The following is a 20,586-nucleotide window of genomic DNA, read 5'->3' as shown; positions in this document are numbered from 1 at the left end:
AAAAAAATGCTTTAATGAATAAATATTACTTCTGAGTATTTTGAAATAAATATTGTGCTTTAGCACAATAAATTCCAGGAATTTTCTCAGCATTTCATATATTCCTAACTTTGGCTGAAATTTGAAGGAAGTCTGTTTATGCAAGTGACAGTGGTGGTACAAAAGAAGTTCTGAGAAAATTTCAAGTGAGTCATTTTCTAGGTTTTTTTATCGACACGTAATCTGTTGATCCTTTGTGTTCATTCTGGCAACTACAAATAAATGAGAGCCTCATTGCATTTCATAAACAGCATGCATATGATATAAAAGTTAAACAGAAAACTACTGATAATTTACAGGAGTTTCCAAAAATTGTAGAAGCGCAATCTAACTTCTGCATGCTTGCTTGCATTTTGAAGATGTTCTCAACTAGTTATAGTGCTTTTGCTTCCTTTATGGAAAGGAAGAGTTTCATTTCATATACATGGCAAACTTACATGCATCAACCTAATTACCATACTTGGTTAGCATAGAAAGAAAAAATGCACAAATATTGCACAAATATATAAGCAATGAGACCTCGCCAAGCAGCACAAACTATAAGGATCTTCCCTGCCCATAACACACTTGAGTTTTGCGTTCGGATTTGTATTGGCACAATTAATAAAGCCATACCTCAAGAAATCATAATACTGCTTTGTTCCCGATTTCAGGTTCTTCTTAATGGGATGCTCATCAGAGGCCCTGGAGCTCACACCACAACTGCATTGTCTTGCCATGGACTCTCCTGAGCCCTCTCCAGCAGATTCAATTGTGAGATCCTGGCCTGTTTGTGTCCTGGTCCTCTCTTCCTTATTACAAAATGATCCATCCTCAGTTCTTCAGTCCTGTTGCTTGCTTGCTGGCAGCTACAAAATGGAGGAATCTCTCCTCTGATTTCACACTCATCAAAGCATGGACCGCTTGACGTCAGTGTACATACCGGACGTGTGATCTGCTCTCTGCCGCCGCTTCGGGCAGCGCGGTAGCAGTGGGCGGCATGGTAGCATAGTAGTTAGCACTGTTGCTTCACAGTGCCAGGGATCTGGGTTCAATTCCTGGCTTGGGTCACTGGCTGTGCGGAGTTTGCAAGTTCTCCCAGTGTCTGCGTGGGTTTCCTCCGGGTGCTCCAGTTTCCTCTCACAAGTCCCGAAAGAATGCTGGTTAGGTGAATTGGACATTCTGAATTCCCCTTCAGTGTACCCGAACAGGCGCTGGAGTGTGGCGACTAGGAGATTTTCATTGTAACTTCATTGCAGTGTTAATGCAAACCAACTTGTGACCCTAATAAAGATTAATATTAAAAAATAAATTTGGTCCTGGGACACTGCGCTGACGCCAGGAGACGACGGTACTGGGACAGCACGCTGACATCAGGAGGAGGCAGTCTGCCCCACTAACATAATGTACAGGACATTAGTGAACCAGATTAGTTTTATGACAACCGACATGGTCATCATTAGACTTTCAATTCCAGATATTTTTTAATTGACTTCAAATTCCACCTTCTCTGGTGGGATTCGAACTTGAGTCCCCAGATTTTTACCAACAATACCACTACACTACTGCCTCCCCGAACATACTTAATCAACTTAACTTGTCCAACAGAAGTTATAATTCACCACTACAAAATGAGAGGATGGAATGTAATTGTATGTAAAACATAACTTTCATAGATAAGGGCTATAACATGCAAGATTATTTATATTACAGTAGCATCAAGAACCCATTTATGATGCACCAATGGCTGTCTTTTGATAGTAAAGTCAAAATTAAGTGAGAATTTAAAAATCCTTCAGTGTTTGCCACATACGGCAACATTTGAAGCGACTGTTGTTACTGGTGGAATATTTCAAATCTGTTAGAAATATAATTCCTAACCAGCTGATTAAAAAACACTCCCTACAAAACAATTAATTAGTTGCAGAATTTCAAACTTGCAAGAGGATTCTGAAACCTTGATTTTTTTTGTATTGTTATGATACTTGGCCAGACTCCAGATTGTGGGGAGTGAGACAGTTAGGGACCGATGATGTTTTGTTTTTAGCAGATAAAGCTGGATATTCAAGAGGCTATCAAGTGAATAAAGTCACAAGGGTTTTTGAACAAAAATAAACTTTACTATACAAGTTCTGTAAGATAAAACGATGTATAACTATTTATCTTATCATCTAACATTCAGGCTAAGCAAGAGGCAGATATGAATTAACAAGCCTGTGGTCAAATACATCACACTGCACAGTAAATTTCAGGTGCAACAAAATCTGATTCCACCCAGACATTTGCTTCATTGTGAGCAAACCAATCTCACTGAAATTTCATCTTTCGCACAAAGGTTTCCAATTTCCACATTTGAAGACCCTGTCTTGGAATTCTCTCCAAAGGTCGCTCCCACTTGGACGTTTTAACAATGGCCCACCTCGTAAAGTTTTAATCTCACCTTCCAAGATTCTCTTTCCCTGGATTTTCCAGTTCACTCAAACACGAGCTTAAAAGCATACTTTCAGATCTATGTTTGTGAAAAGCAGAACACCACTGTTCCAAAGAAGTACCGTTGCCCTAATGGCAGTCTATCAGTTTGAGCCTGTTTCCCTGCTCCTTTCTTGTAACTTAACTAAGATTGGTTTCTGTCCATTTTGGCTTTGTGACACTTGTTGGTTGGCAGACTGCTTCAAGATGAGCAGCTCACTGACCACTGAACCGATCTGGTGACCTATCAAAACACTAGAGGGTTCCACCCTTGTTGATTGGAAGGACGAATGCAACTAGTTTGGGAACATTCAGTACCTTAAATGTTAAAGTCTCCACAGACTGATAAATTAGCAACCAGGGACACAGGATAAATTGGATTCATAACAATAGGCACTTTTGTATGTCCTGCTTCTCCCGTGGATGGAGTGTTGTGTGTGAAGATCAAACCCGAGAGCAAGCGTGACAATACTGAGAGAGGATCCCACAGGTGCAAATGGGCTATACCTTCAAAACAGGAATGAAAAGATTCAAAATTAAGCCGAAAGCTACTTTTATGCTGCATGAAACACATTGCCCAATAGTGGCAACTGTACCTGATACGTTGCACAGCAGACCAAAAATATTCTTGAGATGCACATCAGATCGTCTGACACAAGCCATAGCATATTCAAGCAAACCTACTTCCCAGTAATAAACAGGTATAAAACCACTGTATATGAGCTTTAGAGCACAAATAGGCCATTCGGCCTATTGTGACTGCACCAGCAATTAAGCACCTGTCAATTCTAATACCATTTTCTACCACTTGATCAGTAGCCTTGTATACTATGGCGTTTTAAGTGCATCTTAAATGTTGTGAGTGTTACTGCCCTTTCAGGCAGAGTTCCAGATTCCCACCATCCTCTGGGGGAAAAGTCTTTCCTCAAATCCCCTATAAATCTTCTGTCCCTTACCTTAAATCTATGGCCCCGGTTATTGACCCCTCTATTAAAGGGAAGAGTTCCTTCCTACCTACACTATGTCCCTCATAATTTAGTACAACTCGATCACCTTCAGCCTTCTCAGCTCTGAAAAAAATCCAAGCCTAGCCAGCCTCTCTTCATAGCTGAAACGCTCCAGATAGGCAATATGCTGGTGCAAGGACATTAATCTTCTAACTCTGGCACCTAGTTTGATTTTATTTTTATTTTTATTGTCACATGTACCAAAGTACAGTGAAAAGTATTTTTCTGCAGCCGAGGAAACGTACACAGTACGGATATAGTAGACAAAAAGAATAATCAACAGAGAACATTGACAAATGGTACATCGACAAACAGTGATTGGTTACAGTGCGGAACAAAGGGCTAAACAAAGCAAATACATGAGCAAGAGGAGCACAGGCGTCGTGAATCGTGTTCTTACAGGGAACAGATCAAACCGAGGGGGAGTCGTTGAGGTGTCTTGTAGCTGTGGGGAAGAAGCTGTTCCTATGTCTGTTTGTGCGGGTCTTCAGACTTCTGTACCTTCTGCCTGATGGAAGGGTCTGGAAGAAGGCAATGCCTGGGTGGGAGGGGTCTCTGATAATGCTGTCTGCCTTCCTGAGGCAGCGGGAGGTGTATACAGAATCAATGTGGGAGTGGCAAGCTTTCGGCCATGATCATTATCTTATTCTTTTATAGTAGTCTGTATTTCTAAATATTTAGAAACTTAGTAAGATACAGGATTACCAAAAAAAAATCACTTTGGTCCATTTGACTAGGTCCAGGTTTGAGTTGAAAATTATTTTTCTGCTGGTCATCTTTTCATGTGGTACCTCACAGTTAATTTCTTGATTTTGGTGTTTGTAAACTGAAGGTAATGATTGAGACAAAAGGTTTTTGCAACTGCCAAATAGATTTTTACTTGTGGTAGTTCACAAGAATGATCCCTGGACCTCCCAAAGGTGATAGGTGACGATCAGATGGGATTTGTGAGAGGGAGACAGCTCTTTTCGAACGTTAGGAGGGTATTGAACGTGGTTATGGCACTGGCGGGGGAAGGAAACAGATGTGGTTGTGGCATTGGAAGCCTAGAAAGCGTTTGACCGGGTAGAATGAGGGTACTTGATGGCAGTTGTGGAGCGGTTTGGGATTGGACCAAGATTTGTGGACTGGGTAAAGCTGCTATATAAGGAGCCGAGGGCGATAACATCAGCTCAAGATACTTTTCTCTCCACTGTGAGACTCGGCAGGGATGTCCTCTGTCCCCCCTGCTGTTTGCACTTGCGATTGAGCCGTTGGCTATTGGGTTAAGACGTTTGGGTGTATGGAAAGGAATAGTGCGGGGGGGTAGAGCACAGGGTGTCGTTATATGCCGATGACTTGTTGTTATACGTGTTGGAACCAAGTGTGTCAATAGGGAGAATATTGGAGCTGCTTCGGGTGCTTGGGTCTTTCTCGGAGTACAAATTAAATTGAGACAAGAGTATTTTGTGGTATCTCGGCCAGGGGTGGGGTGGTTGACATTCCGTAGAGCAGGCATTTAAAATCAACGTGTTTCCGCGATTTCTGTTTATTTTCCAATGCCTGCCAATTTTCCTGCCAAAGGCATTTTTAGAGAGATTGAAGGAATGATTACCTTATTCATACGGGGAGGGAAGGTGGCCAGAGTTAGAAAGGTGCTGCTACAGAGGGGAAGGCAGGGGTTTGGGGTCTTCCGAACCCAATGTATTATTACTGGGTGGCGAATGTGGAACAGGTGCGGAGCTGGGTCGGAGGGGTTGATTCCCAGTGGGTCAGAATGGAGGAGAGTTTGTGTAGGGGGTCGGGATTGAAGGCGCTAGCAACAGCGCCACTCCCGATGGCCCCTGGGAAATACTCAGGAAGTCCAGTAATAATAGTTTCATTGAGAATTTGTAGGCAGTTTCGCCAACACTTCGGGTTGGGGGCAGGGTCAGGGGAAATACCGATTTGGGGGAACCACAGATTTGAGCCAGGGAAATGGGATGGAAATTTAAGGAAATGGAAGAAGGGGATTAAGACACTAAAAGATTTGTTTCTTGGGGGTCGGTTTGCAGGATTGAAGGAACTGGGAGTAAAGTATGGGCTGGGGCAGGGGGAAATGTTTAGATAAATGCAGGTTCGAGATTTTGCCAGGAAGGATACACAGAGCTTCCCGGTGGAGCCGGCCTCCACATTGCTGGAGAAAGTGCTGACGACAGGGGGACTGGAGAAAGGGGTAGTGTCAGCGGTTTACGCGGCTATTTTGGAAGAGGAGAAGGCACCACCGGAAGGGATCAAGGCAAAGTGGGAGGAAGAGTTGGGAGAGGATATGGAGGAGGGGTTCTGGTGTGAGGTGCTCCGGAGAGTGAACACCTCCACCTCGTGCACGAAGTTGGGGCTGTTACAGCTGAAGGTGGTACATAGAGCACACCTCACAAGGGGGAGGATGAGCCGGCTCTTTGAGGGGGTAGAAGATGTGTGTGAACGTTGCGAGGGGGGGGGGGGCGGTCGCAAATCACATTCATATGGTATCGTCCTGTCCAAAGCTGGATTACTGGAAGGAGGCTTTTCGGGTAATCTCCAAAGTGGTGCACATGAAACAGGACCCGAGCCCTAGGGAGGCCATAGTCAGGGTGTCGGACCAGCTTGTCCGACATTTCTGGGGTTGGAAATGTGTGCGGAGGCAGATGTTGTAGCCTTCGCTTCATTGATCGCCCGATGGTGGATCCTATTGGGATGGAGAGCAACCTCTCCACTCAATGCCCTGGCGTGGGGACCTGTTAGAATTCTTGACTCTTGAGAAGGTTAAATTTGAACTGAGGGGCAGGATGGAGGGGTTCTGTTATGGGCGTTATTCATTATGCACTTTCAAGAATTGGATAACATTGAACATTAGTGGTGGTGGTGGGGGGGGGGGGGGTTGGGAGGAGGGGGAGTGTATGTGTTAATGGTGTCTATGGGTGATTCCTGATTCCTTTTTGTTATTTGTTTATGTTAACATGCGGGCAGGTGTTTGGGGGTTGGGATTGGGAGGATGGGATTGTTGTTGATATGGGGATTGACATTATATTCGTTACTGCTTATTGTTGGTGGGTGCAAATTTGGAAGAAAATGTGAAAAAGGAGAATAAAAATATATATTTTTAAATTATCCCTGGAATGAAGAGCTTGGCATATGAGGAACGGTTGAAGACTCTGGGTCTGTACTGGTTGGAGTTTAGAAGGATGAGGTGGATCTTATTGAAACTTACAGGATTCTGAGAGGCCTATAGTGGACGTGGAGAGGATGTTTCTCCTAGTAGGAAAAACTAGAACCCGGGCCATAGCCGCAGACTGAAGGGAGGATCCTTTTAAACTGCGATGAGGGGGAATTTATTCAGCAGTGGTGAATCTGTGGAACTCATTGCCATGGAGACCAAATCAGAGTGTCTTTAAGACAGAGATCTATGGGGGGGGGGGGGGGGGGGGGATGGAAGAGTGTGGATTCATCATTAACATGTGTGGAGATAACAAGTTTTTGGGATGCAATAATATTAATTTTGGTAAAGAGCTCTGACCTAAAGGATTTAATAGGCCCTATAAAAGTTATACGCCAATTGGCAATCAACATTGGTTTATGTTAGAAAAAACTATGATTTTGTAGCAAAGGCAGCAGCAGGATGACCAACTTTGGGGGGGGAGCGAGTTTCTTATTACACCGGAGAAGGGATGTGTCTGGGCCCACCCCCTCATAACTGCCCAATCCAATTCCCCTCCAACCGGAGCTGACCTCAGCCCTCCCTCCCCGAACTCAAGCAGAAATGCAGAGCTGGTCACCTTGAGAAGACAGGGCTATTTTGCCTTCGTGACAGTAATGCATTTGCAGCATCCTATAATGTTATCCTTGCCTTTACTTCCAGCTGTTTGCTCCACCCACCACCTTTTCTCCGTTCCATCTTTTGACGTTGAGTTCAAATGCACCGACATTCTAAAACCGTTAGAAATCCCGGCAATGCCTTCCCTCTCGCGAGTTCCCTGGCTGTCTCCGATTGGATGAACGCTTCTCCATACGTCAGTAGGAGGTGGGGTCAGGTGGCGAGGAGCCAGATTGAAGGGGGCTGGCAGAGACCGGAAGCGTCGCCAGGTGGGTGTCAGTGTGACTAAAGTGCTGTACTTGCAGAAATGAATCTTTTTTGCAGCGGGTGATTGCCTTTTTGGGTGTGTGTAGTAGCAGTAGCGAAATCCCTCTGCCCGGGGTTTTAGTGTGCGAGGAACTTCATTGCGGACATGCCACTTAAACCGCCGGGTCCTCGTGTTTCCAGGGTTTTGTGTGCGGATGGTTCCAGCTGTCACCTCTAATACAAGGCGGCCCCTGACTTTTACAGAGGTGTTTTCTGCAGACCGAGTGGAGCTATTTGTGCTTCTGTGATGTTCACACTGCTCTTCGCGCGCAATATAGGTGTCAGCTGTGGCTCAGTTTATCCCATTCTGAACCTGAAGTTCAATTCCACTAGTGGACTTGGCCCAAACATCAATACGCTCTATTGCGGTATTGAGGGACTGTTGGCGATGCTGTTTTTGGATGAGATATTAAACCGAGCCCCTGTTTTGAATGTAAAATATCCCATATCACTGTTTTTGTGTAGGAGAGGAAGTTGTCTAAATGTGCCTTGGCCAATCTCTCCGTCAAAGTCACAACAGCAGATCACTTGGTCTTTATCAGAATGCTATTTGTGGGAGTGTTTTAATATGCAGATTGGCTGGTGTGTTTTCTGGAGTACAACGGTACTTAAGAAGTATTTGACTAAAGTGCCGTGTGTCCATTTTGCAAGTCTTTCTTAAACTAATGGTACGAAGTCTTACAACACCAGGTTAAAGTCCAACAGGTTTGTTTCGATGTCACTAGCTTTCGGAGCGCTGCTCCTTCCTCAGGTGAATGAAGAGGTCTGTTCCAGAAACACATATATAGACAAATTCAAAGATGCCAAACAATGCTAGGAATGCGAGCATTAGCAGGTGATTAAATCTTTACAGATCCAGAGATGGGGTAACCATTAAAGAGGTGTGAATTGTCTCAAGCCAGGACAGATGGTAGGATTTTGCAAGCCCAGGCCAGATGGTGGGGGATGAATGTAATGTGACATGAATCCCAGGTCCCGGTTGAGGCCGCACTCAAGTGTGCGGAACTTGGCTATAAGTTTCTGCTCGGTGATTCTGCGTTGTCGCGGGTCCTGAAGGCCGCCTTGGAGAACGCTTACCCGGAGATCAGAGGCTGAATGCCCTTGACTGCTGAAGTGTTCCCCGACTGGAAGGGAACATTCCTGCCTGGTGATTGTTGCGCGATGTCCGTTCATTCGTTGTCGCAGCGTCTGCATGGTCTCGCCAATGTACCACGCTTCGGGACATCCTTTCCTGCAGCGTATGAGGTAGACAACATTGGCCGAGTCGCACGAGTATGTACCGCGTACCTGGTGAGTGGTGTTCTCGCGTGTAATAGTGGTATCCATGTCGATGATCTGGCACGTCTTGCAGAGATTGCCATGACAGGGTTGTGTGGTGTCGTGGTCACTGTTCTGAAGACTGGGTAGTTTGCTGCAAACAATTATTCGTTTGAGGTTGCGCGGTTGTTTGAAGGCAAGTAGTGGGGGTGTGGGGATGACCTTGGCAAGATGTTCATCGTCATCAATGACGTGTTGAAGGCTGTGAAGAAGATGACGTAGTTTCTCCGCTCCGGGGAAGTACTGGACGACGAAGGGTATTCTGTCGGTTGTGTCCCATGTTTGTCTTCTGAGGAGGTCGGTCCGGTTTTTCGCTGTGGCGCGTTGGAACTGTCGATCGATGAGTCGAGTGCCATATCCCATTCGTACGAGGGCATCTTTCAACGTCTGTAGATGTCTGTTACGCTCCTCCTCGTCTGAGCAGATCCTGTGTATACGGAGCGCTTGTCCATAGGGGATGGCTTCTTTAATGTGTTTAGGGTGGAAGCTGGAGAAGTGATGACGATGAACATCTTGCCAAGGTCATCCCCACACCCCCACTACTTGCCTTCAAACAACCGCGCAACCTCAAACGAACCATTGTTTGCAGCAAACTACCCAGTCTTCAGAACAGTGACCACGACACCACACAACCCTGTCATGGTAATCTCTGCAAGACGTGCCAGATCATTGACATGGATACCACTATTACACGTGAGAACACCACCCACCAGGTACGCGGTACATACTCGTGCGACTCGGCCAATGTTGTCTACCTCATACGCTGCAGGAAAGGATGTCCCGAAGCGTGGTACATTGGCGAGACCATGCAGACGCTGCGACAACGAATGAACGGACATCGCGCAACAATCACCAGGCAGGAATGCTCCCTTTCAGTCGGGGAACACTTCAGCAGTCAAGGGCATTCAGCCTCTGATCTCCGGGTAAGCGTTCTCCAAGGCGGCCTTCAGGACCCGCGACAACGCAGAATCGCCGAGCAGAAACTTATAGCCAAGTTCCGCACACTTGAGTGCGGCCTCAACCGGGACCTGGGATTCATGTCACATTACATTCATCCCCCACCATCTGGCCTGGGCTTGCAAAATCCTACCATCTGTCCTGGCTTGAGACAATTCACACCTCTTTAATGGTTACCCCATCTCTGGATCTGTAAAGATTTAATCACCTGCTAATGCTCGCATTCCTAGCATTGTTTGGCATCTTTGAATTTGTCTATATATGTGTTTCTGGAACAGACCTCTTCATTCACCTGAGGAAGGAGCAGCGCTCCGAAAGCTAGTGACATCGAAACAAACCTGTTGGACTTTAACCTGGTGTTGTAAGACTTCGTACTGTGCTCACCCCAGTCCAACGCCGGCATCTCCACATAATTTAAACTAATGGGAATTAAGAGTTCCCACAGTGAGCTCAGGAGGTTATTTAGGTTTTCGTGATTGGACTCGATGAAGAAGACGTAGATACAACTCCCACTTTTGTTTTAGCTGCCTGTTGCACCCTAACCCCATGTAGGATCCACGGTCAGGTGAATGAATGCCTCTCGTGTTCTCTTTTTAAGATGTCCCTTAAATTCAATGTCTTTGAACAAACCTTTGGTTATCTATCAACATTTTACAATGCTCCTGTGACTATAATGCCCCTTGTGATGTTTTATTATGTAAAGATGTATGCTGTTGTTTATAATTTGTAAGTAATGGCTATATGCCCTGCAATTTTTCGTTTTTAAATTGCTGTGCAGCCATTTTTCTATGCCTTCTATTTTACTGGTAGAAAATAGGCCAATTGGAAACTCTGTATATTAATTTTAAATTCCTGCTTAAGCTTTCTAAATTTTATTCTATTGGTTTGAATACAAATGTTAGTCAATACATTTGGAAGAGTAAGATTGCTTGCTTTGAAGAGCGACATGAGATCTTTACATCCACCTGAGAGCAGATAGGCCGTATTGGCTTGTCTAAGTGTTATCTCCAACTGTGCAGTATTATCTCCGTATAGCACTGAAAGAGCTGAGATTTGGAGGTGAATTTAACCCTACACTTGAGTGGAAATAGAACATATGGTCATTTAAAATAACTTGGGTAACTCGCCTACCCTGAAGTTGTCAGCAGCTGATGGTAATGCCTGATTTTCATCTGCTCAGTTGAGCAGGCAGCAAGGATATCTGCCTAAAGCTGGCAGCGCCCTTTTGTTTCAGGTACAAAAATACTAAGAAGTAAGAGTAGGCCATGTGGCCTCACGAGTTTGCTGAACCATTATGTCTGATTTTTGATCTCAACTCCACTTTCCCACCTTAACTCTATACACCCTTGATTCACTTAAAGCTCAAAAATCTATCAATCTCAGCCTTGAATATACTCCAGGATTGAGAATCCACAGTCCTCTGGGATAGAGAATTCTGAAAATCCAGAGCCCTCTTGAGTCAAGAAATTTATCCTAATTTCTGTTCTAAGTGGGCAATCATTTATTCTGGGACTATGCTCCATCGCATTTCAATTTTTTTCTCACTCAAAGGGTCGATGAGTGTTTTTCCACAACATTAAAGTGAATTTAAAAGAAAACATCAATGTCAAAGCAATAAATTAATCATTTAAAAATAAGTGATTAATTAAAACGTGCCAAGCAACAGAGCTAGTCAATACAACCTTTCTTGATTAAGAGACAGAGGTAGAGAGATAGATCAGCCTCAATTCCAGGTCACCAGGGAAGGGGTGGGGACCGGGACCAAGCTAAGGTATTGGATTTAACTAATGCTGATCTTGCATTTGTCTCTGAAAGTGCATACTCTCAGCTAGCCATGGGATAATTCGTATTAAAGCGGGGGTCAGAGCTGGCTGCCTTTCAGACTGGGTTTTCCTCCTGTGTGTTTTTGCTTCACGCATTGATATAGACACACACTGGCATACACAGATTCAAACACAGGACTACATTTCATGTGGCCCCGTCCGACAGGGGCTGCACATAAAATAGCACAGGTGCCCAAACCTACCCACCCACCCCTGAACTCACCCCTAAAATACCCTGAAACTGGCAGCCCATCTGCCATATGTAAATGGCAATCAACGGGGGTTCCTTGCTGCACTTTTGCAGTCCCAGCAGCACCCACTAACGTGGTCTTGATGCAAACACCAATTTACTCACATGCACACGCGCTCTTGCATTCTTCGACTGACCTTCACACATTGCACGCCCTCACTCGTCACACCACACACCCCTGATCCTATTAGGTTTAGACACTTTACCATTGAATATGAATTTGGGGTGGCTGTGATGGTGCAAATACGTGCTCCTTCGCTCGAGGGAAGACCCCAACTGCCCCATGTGGGGGCTGGGCTGGCCAGATGCTCAAACTGTAACTGCTGTTCTTTGTTTCGTTCACCCGTTTCACCATCTTGACGCCTGTGCTCCTTTAAGGACCAGTGCCTGCGAAAGAGAGAATACACTGTGGCCACTCGCCTTCAAACTGTTTGTTGCTCCTCCAACCACACTGTTTCTCGCCTGCATTTGCTGCTGATTGGCTCACTGGTGAGGAATATCAAAATTAATGGACTTTTCATCCATGTTGCTGATGTGACATAATTTGGCTTTTGTTTTGGCTGTTATCTAATGGAGAATATCTGGAAGCTAGAAGTTTTGGCATTGAGGTCTTTTGGTAGTCTGCTGCAACTCTAGACATTGTTGTTTAATAAAGCAGCTGTTGCTCTGAAATCTTTGGTGAATTTGGTTTTATTTGGCCCACGCAAGTGTGTGTACACGTTGCATTTCTGGTGGCGATTTAACCATTTGACAATTTTCGAGGTTCCATTCTGAAACATGCTGCTCAAGATCAGACCAGTGGCTTGCCTGGTGCATTTTACCTTGGGCATCTTCTTCAAGACTGATTTCCCCCTTTATCCATTCTTGCACCAGTATTTCACTACCACTGAATTCCCTCGCTGCAGCACAGTTATTTGACTCGTTAATAAATGTAACTATTTTTTAGCTTGAAGCCAGCTTCACGCTTCATTTATTTTATCGGAAGACTCCTATCTCTCTTTTCACCATGTGTAGTCTGCTCCGTGTGGGCATGCTTTAAAGTCCTGTGCATCTTCACCACACAGCCCAATTACCTGCTTGATCCCTTGTGCCAAGTTATAAGATACTGTGGGGAAGGATGGTAGCACTGTGGCTTCACAGCGCCAGGGTCCCAGGTTCAATTCCCCGCTGGATCATTGTGCGGAGACTGCATGTTCTCCTCGTGTCTGCGTGGGTTTCCTCCGGGTGCTCCGGTTTCCTCCCACAGTCCAAAGACGTGCAGGTTAGGTGGATTGGCCATGATAAATTGCCCTTAGTGACCAAAAAGGTTAGATGGGGTTATGGGGATAGGGTGGTGTGAGGGCTTAAGTGGGTCGGTGCAGACTCGATGGGTCGAATGGCCTCCTTCTGCACTGTATGTTCTATGTATTACTATCTATGTAAACCAGTGAGTAAAACATGCATTTGTGGAGTGAAAAACCATAAATAGGAGTACAGCACTTCAAGGCGGAATAAGGGAATCGATTTATGCATTTGAGAATAACGCAAAAACAGGATTTTGGGGGGCTGGATAAATGAGATCACCTTGTATGCCATGTCAACTTGTACATTACTATCTACGGTACATTACTCTAAGCTCCTTCAACTAAATTGTTAGTATAAATAATTTTTTTTTAAATGTTCATGGGATGTGAGCATCACAAAGCCAGCATTTGAAAATGAAATGAAAATGGAAAATGAAAATCGCTTATTGTCACAAGTAGGCTTCAAATGAAGTTACTGTGAAAAGCCCCTAGTCGCCACATTCCGGCGCCTGTTCGGGGTGGCTGTTACAGGAATTTCCATTGACTTCAGTCTTGCTCAGGCTCCTTGATGTCATAGGTGAACTACTGCCTTGTCAAGCAGTCGCTCACACCTCACCTCTTGAATTCAGCATTTTTGTCCATGTTTGAATCAAGGCTTTAATAAGGTCAGGAGCTGAATGGCCCTGGCGAAACCCAAACTTGGCATCTCTGTATTGATGTGCTTAATACTGCTGTCAACAATACCGTCCATCACTTTACTGATGATCAAGAATGGATTTATGGGACAGTAATTGATCTGCTTTATTGGATGAGATCTCCCTGGGAAATTTTCCACATTGTCAGCTAGATGCCAGTTGTAGCCGTTTGCAAACAGCTTGACTAGTTATGGAGACAAAGGTATGGCTTTTAGTACAACTGCCGGAATATTGTCAGGGCCCACAGACTTTGCTGTATCCAGTGCCTTCAGACATTTCTTCACATCAGGTAGACTGAATCCAATTGAAGACATGCACCTGTGATGTTGGGGACCTAGGAGGGGGCTGAAATGGATCATTCACTCGACATTCCTTGCTAAAGGTAGTTGTTTGTCTTTTGCATTGAAGTGATGGGATCCCCCATCATTGAGGATGGGCTTACTTGTGGTTTGTTTGGTTTGGTAGCATGCATGGTGTCTTGTGTTGCAGCTTCACCAGCCTAGCACTTCATCTTTAAATGTGCGTAGCGCTGCCCTGGTTTGATGGTAATGATCGAGTGAGGGTCATAAAGTTACAGATTACAGAAAGTCTGATGGCCCGCAGCACCTCATTTATAGTAGATAGAATCTCTATAGTGCAGCTTGATCGGCACTGGGGCTCTGGAGGCACTCTGCATGGCCGTCTTAAATGCCTGCCCCAAAAGTACATTCTGTTTTCTTGCTCAGTGCTTTTTGCAAGCGGTGTTCAACATGAAGGAGTACTAATCCATCAACAGAGTGATGCTCTTATTAACCTTAGTTTTATTAGCTCTGATTATGTCACCTTTGCTCACGAGTTGCCAGGTATCGTTCTGATACCGCCACGTGGTTCAAGTTCGAGTTATGATTAATAAGACAGCACACCGCTTAGTAAGATTGAAATCAATGGTCATTTATTATGTACAGCAATAAATACTTACACAATAACCCTACTTTCTATATCACTACCTACCACTACTGGCCAATACTTAACTTTTGGGAATGGCCCACCAGGTCAGGGAAACGAATGGCTTATCGAATTGAGTCTGGCCTGCGGGATTCAAAAGGCTGATATGGGTCGATGGCTAGGAGTCTCTATCGGGTAGCAATTGCTGGAGTCAAACTTACGGTTTCTTGTCGATGGTTCTTGCGAAGGTTGCGAGCAGGAGAAGAAGGGAGAGAAGGGTCAATCTGAACTTGGCCTCTCAATTTATAGGGCCCAGGGGCTTCCCGCCTCTCTGGGCGGACCTTGACCCTGAGTCCCAAGTGATTGGACTTGTTCCCAATCACTGGGTTCGATATGCTCCAATACTGGGGCGATTCCTGGATCGGGGGGTGGCCGTTCACCTGTCTTTGTCTCGGCCACTGCTGGCGCCGAGAGGTCTGGCCCGTCATTCAATTGCTAATGTTGCAATTGTTCCCGGGGATAGCCGATTAAACTGCAGATGTCTGTGTTGATGTGCTGCTAATGGTCGCAGGTATCGATCTGGGCCGACTTACCCAGAGCCGAATACGCTATTCTGTCCGTTTGTGCCCTGTTGGCTGCTTTTCCCATCAGCCTTTTCGGTTAGCCATTTTATATCGGGTTTTGGCCAAATTGATTGAGAATCAGCCATTTTAGGTGGCTACAAGAGGGAGTGTGGTTGGTGGTAATCAATAGGAGGTTTTCTTGTCTGTAGTGGATCTGAGCACTGGTAGGGCCAATTCCTCCCCCTCCAATGCTGCCAGCTCTGGTGGATCTATTCTTCCACTGGTTCTGGACATATCTAGGAATAGTAGTTTGGTGGCACAGAACTTGAGTCTTGTTGAAAAAAGAGACACGCTGTTGAAGCTTTTTTTCTTGTACTGATAGGGTCACTGCAAGAATACCATTTGTAAAGCAAATAACAATTTATACTGCGTGAGAAGAGAGCACTGATTAGTTGGCAAGTGGACTCTGGTAGAGGTGTTGCCAGGGAGACTGTACCGGGGACAGTTAATTGAATTTAACTTGCATCAGCTGCCGTTGTGGGATTTAAACCAGTGTCCCCAGAGGAATAGCCTGGGCATCTGGATTACTGGTTACGGTACAGTAAGTCCTCGCTTTAAGTCACCCCCAACACCCCACCCCCAAATGCTATTTCCTTTTATTCTTTGGGGCCTATCTTTTCAAATTTGTGTCGCCATTTTCATCCTCTGTCCCAAAGAAACAAGCCCAGCCTGTCCAATCAGCCCATATAGTTTACATTTTCCAGTCCTGGCAACATCCTTGTCAGTTTCTCCTGTACTATCTGTAGTGTGATCACATTCTCCCGGTAATGGCAAGTTGTTTGCCAGAGGTAAAATGATGTGTTTTACACTGAAATTGCCCATAATATTGTTCTGTGTTTTATTTCTGATTACAGAAGTGAATATTGAATGATGTTCGAAGATGTTTAACAACAGCACTCAGAAGAGATGCTGGATTTTTCAGAGCGAGGAAAAATTGGAAAATATGAGAATTGAAGCCAATAAGAAATTTCAGTCAACGGTTCTGGCATGTGGAAAGGTAAAGTATACTTTTGTATGTTTGCAGAAATATCAAATGTAGAATTGTACTTAGTAACCCAGAAATTGTACAGCAAAATTGTCAGCGCTCACCACTTATGAAACTGACAACTTCTGGCATCTGAAGATGTGCAGTTAAACACACACAATCAGAAGTTTATGTCAGTCCTCTGTCCCAAAGTTGATGTTTTCCACTTCACAGGTGCACAATTGAAGTCCACACAAGTGGAATCTTGGAAATCATTTGATGTGAGCTTCCACTTTTTACACTATTAATTTGGTAGGAAAAATCCTTAAAAACATTATACTATGTTGAATGAGTTGTAAATGCGCTTTTAAAAGTGTAATAAGTTGTAATTACTGTTGATCACTCTCTCCCTGACCTGAAAAAAATCATTTATATTTGTGAAATGTAGGGCAACACGGTGGCGCAGTGGGTTAGCACTGCGGCCCCATGGCGCGAGGTCCCAGGTTCGATCCCGGCTCTGGGTCACTGTCCGTGTGGAGTTTACACATTCTCCCCGTGTTTGTGTGGGTTTCGCCCCCACAACCCAAAAAGATGTGCAAGCTAGGTGGATTGACCACGCTAAATTGCCCCCTAATCAGCTGCTACAGTAAGTCCCCATTTAAGTTTCTCTGTTTAATGAGACAGTGAGCTGGAGGGTTGGGGAGGAGGAGAGGCAACACACTGGGGAGTGGGAGAGGCAGCGAACCCGAGGAAGTAGAAAGAGTTGGGGTATTTCTTTTATATTTTAAAACTTATATTATTTTGTACATTGCTAAATGCAAACTATTTCAACTAACAGGGTATAATGTTTTAAACATTTTCTGATGAGGAGGTTCCTACAGAACCCAACTAGAGCTTTTCATTGGTTAAAATGGGAAAAATCCGGTTCACTTAATGTTGTTTAATTTAAAGTTGCACTTTTTTGGAACGTAACTACAGTACAATGTCCAGTGAAGACTTGATGTACCTTTATTCCATGTGTATACTCTTTATTTCATTTCTGTTATGACCGAAGGTAATGACTCCACACTTAGCCATTCAGTCAGGATACAACAAGGTTTATTCTACTATTCCACAATACAATACTCGCTCACTCGACACTCCCCCTCAGTGTCCTCTTCCTCAAATTGCTCCCTGCCAGGGTTTATATCCTATGGGGGCTCCTCCAATTGGGAGGAAGCTCCGTCCCCTAATCACCTGGGGAGTTCGTATTCCAGGGTGTAGGAGGGGAATGTAGTACAATGTTGTTGAGAGGGGGTCTGACCTCAGTGGGCCACGGGGATCTCCTTTGGCAGCATTGGGTACACGGTGCCTGGAACCTGAGTGGGGTCTCCGGATGTTGCTCCGGCGGCTCCTGGTCCCATTGACGCATGTGGTCCAAGTGGCGGTGTGCTTCCTGGTCCTGTTGCGCGGACCACCACAGCAGGGATCCAATTGGCTCCTGCCCCTAAATTTCAGACATAGACCTCATCGCCTATCTCAAAGTTGCATATCTTTGGGACCCGACGTGAGTCCCTCGTCGAACGGTCCTGGCGCTGATTGACTCGCTTCCTGACGGCAGGGAGTACGAGACTAAGGTCATGACATGTGCTGCTGTGCGGTAATGGGCAAGGAACGCAGCAACGGCGTCTCCCAGGATCCTGTGGGTATTTTTTTCATTGCCCACTTAAAGATTTGGACCACTCGTTCGACCAACCCGTTTGAGGCCAGGTGATACGGGGCAGTACGTACAATCCAGATGCTGTTCACAGCTATAAACTCGCAAATGGCTGGTGAGTGCCGTTCTGTTATCGGATACCAGGACTTCGGGTAACCCGTGCGTGCTGAAGATGCTCCACAGTCTGTCTACAGTGGCTCGTGTGGTTGCAGTGGGAACCTAGTGTACCTCTACCCATTTCAGAGTGGACATCCACTAATATGATGAACGTGGCCCTCTGGAATGGACCGGACTGGCACAGTCTATGTTGACTCGCGACTATGGCTTCCCGGGCCACTCCCAGGGTGCATCGGGACTGCCAGTAGGGCTTTTCTGTGCTCCTGGCAGGGAGCGCAGTTGTGGGCCACATTCTCAATCTGAGTTTAATCTCGTTCTCCAAATATAACTGCGGGCTAGCATTTTCACCTTTGCCACCATTGGATATCCGCTGTGGAAGTCGATAAATAAAAATGTGCGACCCTGCTCGGGCACAATCACTTGCGCCCCCCCCCCCCCCCCACAAGTGGGCGTCATCCTCGACGCTCAATTCTGGCAGCTTTGAGGTGTAGGCCATCAGTTTGTCCGGAAGTGCCCTATGTTGGGCCCCGTACTGGACCGAGTGCCGGACCTGTTACAATTTCTGGTCCGTCTGGGTCCACTCATTTTATGCGGGCTGCTGTAACCGGCAGCGTGTCAAGGTGGGGGGCAGCTATCATCTCCGTGGCCGCATTGGGTGCTGGCAGTCTTGAAGGGCCGACAGCTGTGTCGGCATGCAAAATCCTTTGCCCGGACGATGCCCCAGGGTATTTTTTTTATTTAAAAAAAAAAAAAAAACTTTTTTTATAACATATAAACAAAAACAAAACTGAGTGGCAACTGCCTTGTCAAAAATAGTTACTCTCCAAAGATACAATCCAATATACATTACCTATAACAAGTGTCTATACATATACAATGACATCCCTGAGAGTCCGTCCGGTTCCTCCCCTCCCCCCTGGGTTGCTGCTGTTGTCTTCTTCTTTTCCATTCCGTCTTATCTTTCTGTGAGGTAGTCGACGAACGGTTGCCACCGCCTGGTGAACCCTTGAGCCGAACCCCTTAATACGAACTTGATCCGTTCTAACTTTATAAACCCTGCCATGTCGTTTATCCAGGTCTCCACACCCGGGGGTTTGGCTTCCTTCCACATTAACAATATCCTGCGCCGGGCTACTAGGGACGCAAAGGCCAAAACATCAGCCTCTCTCGCCTCCTGCACTCCCGGCTCTTCTGCAACCCCGAATATAGCCAACCCCCAGGTTGGTTCGGCCCGGACCCCCACCACCTTCGAAAGCACCTTTGCCACCCCCACCCAGAACCCCTGTAGTGCCGGGCATGACCAGAACATGTGGGTGTGATTCGCTGGGCTTCTCGAGCATCTCCCACACCTATCCTCTACCCCCAAAAATTTACTGAGCCGTGCTCCAGTCATATGCGCCCTGTGTAGAACCTTGATTTGTATCAGGCTTAGCCTGGCACACGAGGACGATGAGTTTACCCTACGTAGGGCGTCAGCCCACAGCCCCTACTCAATCTCCTCCCCCAGCTCTTCTTCCCATTTCCCTTTCAGCTCATCTACCATGATCTCCCCCTCGTCCCTCATTTCCCTATATATGTCCGACACCTTACCATCCCCCACCCATGTCTCTGACATCACTCTATCCTGCATCGGGAGCTGCGGGAATTCCCTCACCTGTTGCCTCGCGAAAGCCCTCAGTTGCATATACCAAAATACCTTGGGGCAACCCATATTTTTCCGTCAGCGCACACAGACTCGCAAACGTCCCATCTACGAACAGATCTCTCAATTGTACTACCCCAGCTGTTTGCCATGCTCCAAATCCCCCATCCATTCTCCCCGGAACAAACCTATGGTTATTTCTTATCGGGGACCGCACCGAGGCTCCCGTCTTTCCCCTATGCCGTCTCCACTGCCCCCAAATTTTCAATGTAGCCACCACCACCGGGCTTGTGGTGTATTTCTTCGGTGAGAACGGCAACGGTGCCGTCACCATTGCTTGTAGGCTAGTCCCTCTGCAGGACGCCCTCTCCAATCTCTTCCACGCCGCTCCCTCCCCTTCTCCCATCCACTTACACACCATTGAAACATTGGCGGCCCAGTAATAGTCATTTAGGCTCGGTAGTGCCAACCCCCCCCTGTCCCTACTACGCTGCAAAAATCCCCATCTCACTCTCGGGGTCTTCCCGGCCCACACACAACTCATAATACTCTTCTCGATTCTCTTGAAAAAAGCTTTCGTGACCACCACCTGGAGGCACTGAAACACAAAAAGGAATCTCGGGAGGACCACCCTACCTGCCAGTGACAGGGACACCATGTCCCATCTCTTAAAGTCCTCCTCCA

General features: G+C 45.9%; 1 protein-coding gene and 1 long non-coding RNA gene across 3 annotated transcripts in view; one reads left to right on the top strand and one right to left on the bottom strand.

Moving 5' to 3' along the window:
* LOC140429361 (uncharacterized) overlaps nt 1-7,461 on the bottom strand; it is a 75,543-nt gene extending 68,082 nt beyond the window's left edge. Inside the window, exon 1 of the long non-coding RNA XR_011949055.1 lies at nt 7,339-7,461. This is a non-coding gene — a long non-coding RNA (uncharacterized lncRNA). The remainder of the gene's footprint in view (nt 1-7,338) is intronic.
* ccnh (cyclin H) overlaps nt 7,421-20,586 on the top strand; it is an 88,660-nt gene continuing 75,494 nt past the window's right edge. For both annotated transcript variants that reach the window (XM_072516228.1, XM_072516227.1), the window contains exons 1-2: nt 7,421-7,574; nt 16,338-16,480. In XM_072516228.1, the coding sequence (XP_072372329.1) occupies nt 16,364-16,480 (117 nt within the window). In that variant the 5' untranslated portion in view covers nt 7,421-7,574; nt 16,338-16,363. The remainder of the gene's footprint in view (nt 7,575-16,337; nt 16,481-20,586) is intronic.

The sequence above is a fragment of the Scyliorhinus torazame genome, chromosome 9 (assembly GCF_047496885.1).
Source record: "Scyliorhinus torazame isolate Kashiwa2021f chromosome 9, sScyTor2.1, whole genome shotgun sequence".
NCBI lineage: Eukaryota > Metazoa > Chordata > Chondrichthyes > Carcharhiniformes > Scyliorhinidae > Scyliorhinus > Scyliorhinus torazame.
The sequence above is the reverse complement of the archived record's forward strand: the minus strand, read 5'-3'. Positions and strand labels throughout refer to the sequence as shown.